The following is an 11,537-nucleotide window of genomic DNA, read 5'->3' as shown; positions in this document are numbered from 1 at the left end:
ACTGGAATTTTAATATTCGAACTTCCCAAAAACAAATACAGTCAACGTCCGATTAAGTGACCGCTTCAGATTTTCAATATGCTTCACCTCATTACACTCTCGTACTGCGGCAAAGCTGCCTTTCAAGCTCCGTTACGGTTGAACTTTGTTAAGAACAGCAGTGATTCCACTCCTGCGCCAACTGCGCCAAAGTGCGCCAAATTGTATTTACTGCGCCATCCTGATAATATCGACGAAATTTGCGCCAAACTGCGCCAAAGTCACGGGTTTGGGGGCGTCTATCACCGGCAATCGCACCGCCGGCGCGTCAGAACATGTGCAGCTCGATCTTGGGGCTGCTAATAAAGTCGCAATCATGGACCAAGAATTATTCCGCTGAATAAATGGCGCTCGCGCGTGCGTTCCGAGTAAGCCACGATGCCATGCACGGTGCCGACGCAGCTTCTGTTCTGCAAGTCGGCTCGACAGCAAAAACGCGCTCTCCGCAGAGGCTCGTGACGTCTAGGCCTATCGGTAGCGAGAAAGTGCGACGGCGATTCATCGGCGGACGTCGTCTGTTCCAGAAACGCTGCTGATAGCTCGTTTCAAGCGTCGCACGGCACGTAAGGAAAGCAATGTTCAGTGATAACTACATGAGTGCCGCTAAAATGTCTGTCACTTCTGTTTCCGGACATCGCGGAATGAAATCTGGGATCGCTCGCAGTAGATATATGGGACAATATCGAATTTTCCTTGCTTCGCGTTTATGGAAGAGCACGCGAACGGTGGAAACGCGTTGACACTTTTCCTCAGATATACTTTATCCATGGATCTTCATTCGGCCAGAACAGCTTTTTCGTAATTCCTTCCGCCAGCACGTCTGAGTTTGTAATCACTCTGCGGTAAATACCCCCTAAAAGGCCCTGCCCTTTCGAGCTCACGTGCAAGGGTTCCAATTCGAATTTTTTGCTTGCTTTTTAAAAAATGTCATCTCATTAGTAAAATCATATCTCCTGGTCGGAGCAGCCGCAAATGCGCAGCTGTCAGTAGCGAGCCCGCCGCTGACGGCCCACAGTGAAGCGGCTACGCCATGTTACACGTCCGCCCCTCGCTTTCGGGGGTCAATAGCTAACGGTTAAAAAAACTCAGTTTCGCTTAAGAGCGAAGCAATGAATGCGATACCAAAAAATTGTATTGTGAAACGAAGTAAGACTAGCAGCTCTTTTGGATCCGATCTCGCGTAACTCAACAAAACGCTGGTTTAAGGGAATATGGCCCCTCCAGGAACCGAAGCGTTTTCTTGCTCTGAGTTCTCTAAACGCGAAGTAAGCGTTGAGAGCACAGCAAGTTTACGAGCCGTCTCCTGATGCCTCGAGATAGCGCAAGCGACTGCGCCCTTCGAACGATGCGGTCCCCCCCCCCCTTCCGCTCCCCTGGCGTCCCTTCATGCTCCTTACGAAAGACGGGCGGGGTGTTTCCTCTCTGTTTGATGAGCAATCGACGGCAGGCCCGCACGCGGGAAGATATTATCTCATGCGCTGTCCGTGCGACGGAGAGAGATGGCCGGTTAGTTTAATCTCCGCTTCAGCCGCGTTCGTCGCCAACGCTCGCGAGCTTTTACCCGCGGCTAGAATGCGTGTGGTGATGTTATTAATTTGGTCTTTATACAGAAAATTACGGCAATGGCGACGGCAAAAATCCGCGGAGAGCGTCCATATCATTGCTATCGGAAGGGTCAATGTACGGGGCACGTTTTGCGCCCCCCCCCCCCCCCCCCCCCCTGTGCGCACGCCCATGCTCCTGAGATGATTTTTTTCCATGAGATTTGCAATGAATCGAAATATTTCTAGCCTTCATAAGAGGCCCATAATAATACTCAGGTGCTTGAATGTTAATGCAATATGCTTCTGTATTGCACTCCAGGATGTAAAATTCGCTGCTCCAAAGTGCCCCCACATGCAAAATTACATGCTCCAAAATGAAAATATTGCTGCTCCAAAGTGCTCCAAAATGGAAATTTTGCTGCTCCAAAAATTGCTCCAAATCAGAAGTCCTCGGTAGCATCACTGGAACAGTCAACGTTGGATTGGAAGCGGTCCCTAGAGTTTCAATATGCTTCACCTCATCACACCCCGGTATTGCGGCAAAGCTGCCTTTCAAGCTCCGTTACGGTTGAACTTATAGAACAGTCAACGTCGGATTGGAAGCGGTCCCTAGAGTTTCAATATGCTTCACCTCATCACACCCCAGTATTGCGGCAAAGCTGCCTTTCAAGCTCCGCTACGGTCACAAATGTATTAACTCAAGAAAACGCTGGTTCCAACATGGGATGAAAGATGTGGCAGAGTTGGGGGCTCAATTAATGCTGTTTTCGGCCTGAAATTTGGGCAGGAAGTCCTAAAAATTGGACGCCGAAGCTACTTAGTAACCAAAATTTCAGATTTCTTATATATCGATGTCTACGAGGCAGATTGGGAACTCCAGACTTGAAGGGAGCACACCCTTGTCCACCACATCAGTTGGGAGAGAGGAGGAGAGGCTGAGGAAATGGCATCTTTGCTTATCACGTGTAAAGTGGTGTCGGCAACACTCTGGTTGCACCAAATCATCTACCTAAATACAATGCGGCCTCTACATTGCCTCATTCTTGATAAGACAACTTTGAAACACCACCCCGCCATTGCTTCATCAACCTAGCGAAAAGAAACACTTCCATGCTGCTACCTCATAAGAATATGCTTAGGAATCCTCTCTTAACTTTTTTCTGCAATTTCGCTTCGAAGTATTCGAAAAATATTCTAGAAATATTCGAGAAATATTCGATTTGATTCGCACTCACACTTCAATATTCGAATTCGCTTCGCACCCGAAATTTTGCTATTCGCACAGCTCTAGTGTAATCCTTATTTACAGATGACGTAGCTACCCATTCGGTTCCACCCATTGAGCAGATAAGCGGAACACAAGAATCAGCATGCCAAGTCTGAGTATAAGCCATCATGATATTATGACAGTAATTGAAGCCAGTTTTATTCACGCCATCACCGTCTTGCCACACAATGGTTCCAATCGTACAGCCACTCGCCTTACACAAACATAATCCACCAGGAGCCGCACTCTGAGACTCATTTCTGGAGACATCGCTTTCAGTGTGCAGTCATTGGATTATCCTGTCATGGCTAAAAGTTGGCAAATTAAATGAAAACAATGAAGATAGCAACAGGAGTAGCAACCACTGAGGATAACGAGGTTCCTGTGTCTTTGTTGCACAATGGTCCTGTTCTTTCTGCATTGCGACTATACATCTCACACAAAGCAACACTGTCGCCACAAGTAAAAGTTTCAGAGTGTGGCTACTGGCAGCGCTTCAAAGAACCACAACTGATACTAAATAGACGGTGGACTTGATTGACCTCCGGGGTTCTTTAACGTGTACTTAAATCTAAAAACAAGAAATCTTTCGCATTTTGCTCCCATCAGACTTAAAAAAAAAAGCATTAAGAACAATCTTTCGTGTAGACTGCAATGATGAGGAAATGGGTAGGACGTTCCGCACAGTGCAATCATCAGAAGTCAAATCCAGTGCACACTTCACAGACTTGCACGAATGCCTCAGATTAGTGCTTAGTTGGTGCCCATGTCTCATGTTCCCTTTGTCAGTCTTGATGAAGTGTCTGCTGTATTTGCCTTTTGATGATGAACAACCAACTAGCATTCCACAATCCAAGTCTGTGAAAGCGAGTCAGACAAACAACCACCTACGGAGAATTCAACAATAATTTATTTCACGACCTAAGACAAAAAACTTGCTACTTTGTACATAACTGCAGACCGTAGACGCCTTCGACAACGAACGCAGTTGGTGGATTGCTACGCGTTGCTTTCTCTCGGGGACATACGCTCAAATACTCTCACAGGTAAACACACAAAGACTGCGAAAATAGCACTGCCTCAACTTAACGAGGTCTCTGTTACCCCCAACACATGATGCGTGCGTAATAACGCACACAAGTAAAATTTTGCTATAATGCATTCCTTCCCCAAATACCATAAGTGCAAAGAATGACGTACAACATACCGTGTTTCCCAGATAAATATTAGAACCAGACACAAATGAAAAGGAACTACGCCCAAAATAACAATAATGATAAAATGTAAGAAATCATTCTTTTTAAATGAGAATTCCATCGACAGCCAATCCTGGTGTCACTTCAGTAACAACGTTCAAAAAATGGAAAACAAAAGCCTGCTTCACAGGTGTACAAGGGCAGGCTTATGACGCTCAAATTCTTTAAAAAGATAAGGCAAAAAAAAAAAATGATTAGACTCGTTGCTGACTTGATGGCTCATCACAAATGCAAGACTTACACAGCATTGATACAAATGGCACAAGTTGTATGTGACCAGTGCACTCTTGTATAATTTTTTTTTTCACCCAGTTTCAAGTGGTTCTTTCACTCACTTATGGCACAGGTGCGAGCTCAATTCGTGTGGTTGTTAAGCTCACGCATGAAAATGGCATCCACAAAACTGCTGGACAAAAATGACGGACATATTTATCACTGTTATCATAAACTTGGCTCAGACTGGGAGATCTAGCCACAGAAATGGCACTAAGGTTGAAATTCAGGGTGCCAACACACTCGTGCGCATGTGAACAAGCGTGAAAACTACCGAGAAATGTATGGTCAATACCACTCGAAGTGTAATACGCTTCACAAATGATGCAGCAAGTAAACCACACCTCCAATAACTAACGTAGACTAGTGTCATCAACACTTTTCAGATATATGAATGCGCCTTGAAAACAATCACATGCAGCACATTAGCACCAGACTGATTGGTGCTGAAACTATCTCGGAGTGAGAGTCCTGCTGCACAGAAGGGCTCTGTACAACACGAGTGTTTGTGACGTCTTCCGCAAGAAACTTGTGAAACGACCATGCCATGAGCGCTCACAGTCGTCACAACCATGGAACCATGATTGTGACAATGCCATGACACGATTGCAATGCAACTATGGCACAACTACATAACGATGATACTGCTTCACAACTTCGTCACAGCGGTGACGATCATGACACAACTGTGTCACAGCCGCGACACAACTACGTCACAAGGAGCCATGCTGCAACTACAATGTTGGTCACAAAGATGCCTTAAAACGAGCTTGTGGAAGGCCTGTTTATCCTGCAGTGTACACTTGCCTTTGGTTCACCCTTAAATGCCATCAAAACATCATCCAGCTGGCTATCAAAGTCAAATCGGGGTTCACCACACTCATGTTTTCTACGTTGGTTTTCGCCAGCAATAAACCTACACAAAGGGCCTGGCAGGCATAATACAACACGGGAGAGGAAAACGTTGAGCATAAAGCAGATAAGCAATCTGCAACATGAGAGAGCAAGGCTCACAAGTAAGAGGAACATGTGGGACTGCAAGAGTTTGTTTTTTTCTTTTTCCCGAGAGTGCACGGCCAGCTTAGTGGTCCAGGATGCGCAAGTTGCCAGACACAATCTTGTTCTCGAGCACGGCTGATGCTGGGATATCGATCCGGTCACCGTGGTTGGCTATGATGATCACTGTGCCCTGTGCATAAAGTTTGCAATGGTTTTAGCAGCATGGACGCGAGTGCGTAAAGAAATAATATGTCTCCTAAGCCTTTTCCTTGAAAATTTCAAAAGCACGTTGAAGGCAGCATAGCCAATATAGATAGCTAAACTACCGAAGAACTAACTGTCATCTTCTGGGATGCTTACTAAATTATGGTGTACTATAACGTAGCAGGATAACTACAACATGCTACTAGTAAGATTTTACTCAGAAAATAATAAATCACCAAGGTCCCAGAACTTATAAAAAAGAGAGTGAAACTGTCACAACAGGCTGATGACCAACACTGCAGCATTGCTATTTGTGACAATGTTGAGAAAGAGATGATGACTACAATGGAAGCCAGAGATGAGGCAGTAGAGCGTTGCATTCAAACGCTGCATCTGACACATGAATCACTCTTCGCATTCAGTGTTCGTTATAACCACCCATATATATGCTACACTGAAATAGCAGTGCACCAATTTGAGGATTTATTTTGACATACTATTCATGTTTGTTACATCAAGATACATGGCTACACACAGGATTATCTCATATGGTATGAATATGTGAAATACTATAGTATAAAAGTTACAGTGCCATAACTGACTGTCATAAGTGGAGTGCCCTGTACTTTTACACAATGTAATTTACATGAGCACCAATATCACAATGGAGGACAGAAACGTCACAACATCTGCTACATAGCGAGGAAAATGTCACCAATATTGGAGGTAAAAAAAAAATTAAGGCAGCTTAGCACTAGTGGTGCCAAGCCTGAAGGAAGGGCAGAGCTGGGTGGCCTCCCTTGTTTCTCTTTAGTTTTCTCTCTGTTTCTTCTATGTCTTCTTTTTTTCTGTTTATTTCTATTTATTTAATTCCCTCCCTGTTTCTTTCTCTCTCTCTTTCTCCTATATCTTTATTTTTTTCTGTCTTCCTTCCATTTCTTTCGATCTCTCTCTCTCTCTGCACTTGTTCTCTCATCCATCAGAGTTATCAATCACACGTGGGACAATTGGTGCACATGTTCTGGGAGCAAAGCAGAAGATGAAAAAGAGGAAGAAGAGAGTGCATGCCGGCTCATGATGATATGATGATGACAGTTTTCTGTTTGCTCTGCACGGACTAACAGTCGGCTTAAACGGCTCCGATGTTAAAAATTAGGAGCCCAACCCGAGTGGTGGCAGGCAAGTACACACATTCTGACAAGGACACCCTTCACAGATGACTCACCCTGAGGGAGACTCCTTTGCCAAAAGTGACATCGCCCGACACCGTCAGATGGTCCAGCTCCAAAATGTCCGGTATGCTTGCAAACCGGTTCAGGAAATCTCGAACCTGCATTGTAGGGCGAGACAGAACTCTTCGATTCCACCGTGCACTGGTTGTGGCGAGTTTATGAAAAGTTGGCACAACATTGCTGACTCTTGAAAGACCTGCACTGCCACCCCAAGTAGTAGCACCATGATGTGCAAAAAATGCCAGGAAGCACTTTTGGAGAGGGTGGCAGGGTCATCGAATCTTGTGCAGAACAGCTAATATAAACATTCAAGCACTTCTACAATTTCTTAGATACAGGCGACTGTCATGCCTTTATTGACGTGCTTGTACTCGTTGCTGAAGTTCGTGAGCATCACCTCTCCATTCCCTCCACGAAGCTCGGCTATTGCTCTTGCGAGTCACAGCGTTCAATTAAGAGTTAACGACAAGAGTGGATATTGGGATAAGCTAACCTGCCAAATGCCTCCTACTGTCTACCCTCTCAATGCAGAAAAAAAATGACCGCAGGCATGTGCCCCCCGCCCCTTTCTTTTACTGATGTGTTACTCACCCAATTCAGCAAGCCAGCTCATCTCAACATCCACACCACACCCCATCAAGCACTTGCCCTCTCCACTTTTGCGGTTGGGGAAGAGTGCAGGAGGCATACACACACATGCACTAAGGCAGGCAGTCGCTACCTTGAAGAAGACGTGTGCTCCAGCGGCACCCCGTGTTCAAGGATCCCCTCAAACCTCCTGAACTTCTACAAGCAGCAGGTTGCGCATGCATGCTACGTGGCATGTGCTGACCGTGAATTATCAGTGACACATTGTTTTTCTCATAAAAACATTGCGGTTGTCAGTAAGCGCTCGTACAGTCTTCTTCTGCGTCTCTGCCCGCTTGCGCTTTATGTAAGAATGAACGCTCACCGACTCGCCCAGTTTTATCTCTTAAGGGGGGACGCGGCTTTCGTATCGCAAAAAATGGCAAAAAAATCGATTTTCTGAAAATCAAGTTTTAAGTTTCTGGAACCCTTTTTCTATCTGATTCCAAAATATCTACACTGAAAACCACCCAGAAGTGCTTCGAAAAGTTTGTTTTGCCCTCCGAGGTGGCGAAAATTATTGTGGAAATCGCGAAAAAAGAGCGATTTTCAAAAAATTGTAGCTCCGCGATGGCGTGACCGCGAACCAACTTCTTGGGCTTGTTCGAAAGGGCATTTCTCCGCGTTCAAATTCCCCGCTTCAGCTGGCTCCTCCATTCAGAAAGAAGCGCACAAAAAGCAAACACTGGAGAGTCGTTCCGAGGCCTCCGATTGGCCGCGTCCGCCATGTTGCCCCAGCTCGCCTCGCCATTGGTCCGATGCTCGCTCCGGGAGATCGTCGTCTGCCGATTGCACGTCGCGAGTTCACGGCTGTCGAGAATCGCGCTACTTCGTGACACGTTCGCAATTGTTCTGTGTTCACGGCTCGACGATCACTTAGAATATAATTACGCTTTAGTTTGGAGCTGCAAGAGGAAGTTCGATCTGATTACGATGGTGCGCCGCGCTCCTAGCGAACATCGCAAACGCGAGTCTCGGACCGACTCTAGCGTTGACTTCAGCGTCGGATTCGCGGTTAGATGTTTTGATTTCTGCTTATCAGCACTTCTGACATCGTGACGAAGGCCATCGCGGGACGACTCTTTGTACTCACGACCACGCATTACGCACTTCGAAGCAACGGGCACCACGCCTGCGCACCTACTGCTCGGAGTCGTCACTAGGCCTAACTCCGCTCACGGCGCCGTTTAGCGAGACGAACCTCGAACCTTGCGGGCAAGAACAACGCGCTAGCGTACCCGCGGCTATGTGCTTCTTTGCAAGCGAAGAAGCACATTGCTCGCCGGCATTTCGGAACCGCGGATGGGTGGATCGTCATCGTAGCTTCGCATTCGCGAATCGTCACCGAACGCCGCCACCAAGCACATCACGCGCCGGCACCACGGACCCCGCGGCCGAGCACTTCGTGGCCAGAGTGCTGTCAATAAGCACTAGTGATGTAATTTAGACGTGCTTGGAGCCGTGCTTGGTATCGCCGCAGGCGTTTATGAATGTTCTGAAACAATGAAAGCCTCGTAGACTAGCTTGCCGCGATCGGCCGAATGATAATACGTTTCACACGCGAGAATGGCAAAAGAACGTGTATGAAGCAGGGGGACGAATTTTTATCTGCCCGACTTGCGTCACTGAATAAACTGCTCAAAAATCCCTATGCCACTAACGTCTTGGCCATAACTGTTTGTTATTTGGAACGAAGGCATCGGCTATCACGGTGTGAGCCATTTTCTGTCACAACAAACCTCTCTCTTTATAAAAAATATTCAATGAATAATTGTAATCAATAAGCAAGAGATAATTATGCTAATGACAGCATAAATACAAGAAATATGTGTAATTATTTCAGTATATGGCCTTATTAGATTGCAACATCTTCTTTTCTGTCATGTCTATCACACCACTCCTTCATACAGAGAACTTGGTTTGAAATCCATACTGGTTTTTTGTAGATCAAAAAAAGAAGGAGGTTATGAAAAAAGAACAAAGGCACACTGGAGAAAGGCCACATGTCCAAGAAGTGAAACACCATAAAAAAAAAAAAAAACCAAAGACCACAATCTTTAGGTGTTTTAGAGAAGGCCAAACTTTAAACGCAGTTTTCTCAATACTGTTTTTTTGGCATGTTGCTCAGCTCGTGGAGCAGATATCTTGGCAACTACTACACAGATTTTGATTCCGTTTTTTTTCTTTTAATCCTTGAAGTCTTGTTGACAGGATGACATTATTCTTTACCTTGCTTAGGGCATAGTTTTTTTTGTATGTGATAATTAGTGCATGAGAAGTTCTGATGCAATACATGAAGCTGATGGGGATGTTATTTGTAAAAAAACTAAAAGGAATAGACAATTTTTAATAATGTCATCCTGTGTAGTGTTCTTTTGAGTAAAGATCAAAACCACTTGGACCTTCCTGGCGTGTTTTGTTACAATGCTAGGCTTTTCACCAGCTGAGTATGTCATCAGATCATGTAACATAAAGTAATTTGAAAACTACTCGAGATATCGCAATGAAACTTCATATATAGCTATTCGAGACACTCTTCAGTGTGCCTGCCAAATTTCATTACTCTAGGTCAACAAACAAAAAAGTTTTTTTCGATCGCCACCTCCCCCCTTAAAGCAGTATTGACAAGAAAATTTTCAGCTGTCGTTTCTTTGCATCAAATAAAAAGCCAAGCACTAAAGAGCCTAGAAAATGTACAGGTAAGCGTCAGTGCACCCTGAAAAATTAATTACAACATATTTATAAAGGCTAGTTTCGGTTCCTACTCTAACCTGACGTCCCGACATGGTACAAGCACCTCGTCACGTGCCCACAGAAAATTTGTTATGTTTCCACGACCGCTCTGCTCCGTTGGTGACTCGCAAGCAGCCATTTTGTATGTTTTGTTGCCTGACGTCGTTGAAACTAGACATACTGGTGTGTGCAGTCACCTGAATTGATACTGTGGCCTGATGTCACACTAGTGTCAATTTCACTAGGTGCACCATGGTGCAAAAAATCGACTTTAATGTCAAAGCAAGATACCTTAGCATTTACTGAGCTTCAAACTTGCTTAGAGCCACCACCGTACACAGGAGATTTGTATGGCAGAGTAAGCTCAGCTTTCAAAACAGGTGTTGGTACTCCTTAACGTAGTACTAGTACTACATACTTCTAGTAAGATTTGTCCAAAATTCTGCGATGAATACACGTACCTTGGAGAAGTGGTTGTCCCCCAGCTTGATGAGGGGCACGGTGGGAAAGGCACGTTTGGGGCTCATTACCAGAGTGCCAAACTTCATGTGGTACAGGTTACTCATCACCAGCAGCAGGTCAGAGGTCTTCTTCACCGGGAGGAAACGACTGCGCGGCACGTTGATGCCTGCGAGTGACGATGAGAACGTTCACTCAACAATCGAGAGGAAAGCTCCGACAATGCAAAAGTTGGTGCACGTAGATACAACAAAATGAGTGATGAGAGGGCAGTCTGTTGGTTATCACACTGCAAACACTGTAAGCACGCCTACCATACTTATCGTTCCCATTTGTGTACAAGCATCACCATCCTCGACTTTTCAGTTTCTCCAAGCAAGAGCTGGGGCAACGCCTCTCGTACAAAAAGGGCTTTAGATGGCATCTGTCTTACAGTAGTCTAGCATGAGCAGTAGATGTCGGAAGCCCGTCAAAGATGAATTACCGTCCAACAGCAGGGCGGCATTATTGCATGCAGTTGGCTTCTATCTAAACTGCATTAACATCATTTATACAAAAAACACAGTGTACAATAAGGTGAGATGCAGTTAAGATTTAAGATAACAAACATAGTTAAGATTTCCATAAACATACTTTTAGAACACTAAAAAATTCAACGAGGATTACAATACTGCCTAATGCGTATTCTGTGCGCAGCTTTGTGTTGGGGCAATGCCAACTGTGTTTGAGGTTTTGGATTTCTGCAAGGTATCTACTACGCCTTAAATCATATATTTTCTGATGTAGGACAGCACCCACTACGCCATTATTCGTCTTTATGCGGATAAGTGAGGCACCTGCTACACAGCTGTAAGGTATTATGTGCACTTTGTTGATGCTGCATGTGGCTGATGATGATGAATTT

At 45.2% G+C, this 11,537-nt stretch overlaps 1 protein-coding gene across 7 annotated transcripts in view; it reads right to left on the bottom strand.

Annotated features, from left to right (window-relative positions):
• Positions 1–5,454: 5,454 nt before the first annotated feature.
• LOC119374501 (UTP--glucose-1-phosphate uridylyltransferase) overlaps positions 5,455–11,537 on the bottom strand; it is a 97,524-nt gene continuing 91,441 nt past the window's right edge. For all 7 annotated transcript variants that reach the window (XM_037644618.2, XM_037644621.2, XM_037644619.2 and 4 more), the window contains 3 exons: positions 10,636–10,802; positions 6,808–6,912; positions 5,455–5,568 (listed from right to left, as the gene is read on the bottom strand). In XM_037644618.2, the coding sequence (XP_037500546.1) occupies positions 5,461–5,568; positions 6,808–6,912; positions 10,636–10,802 (380 nt within the window). In that variant the 3' untranslated portion in view covers positions 5,455–5,460. The remainder of the gene's footprint in view (positions 5,569–6,807; positions 6,913–10,635; positions 10,803–11,537) is intronic.

This window comes from Rhipicephalus sanguineus, chromosome 11 (assembly GCF_013339695.2).
Source record: "Rhipicephalus sanguineus isolate Rsan-2018 chromosome 11, BIME_Rsan_1.4, whole genome shotgun sequence".
In the NCBI taxonomy this organism is placed as follows: Eukaryota; Metazoa; Arthropoda; class Arachnida; order Ixodida; family Ixodidae; genus Rhipicephalus; species Rhipicephalus sanguineus.
The sequence above is the reverse complement of the archived record's forward strand: the minus strand, read 5'-3'. Positions and strand labels throughout refer to the sequence as shown.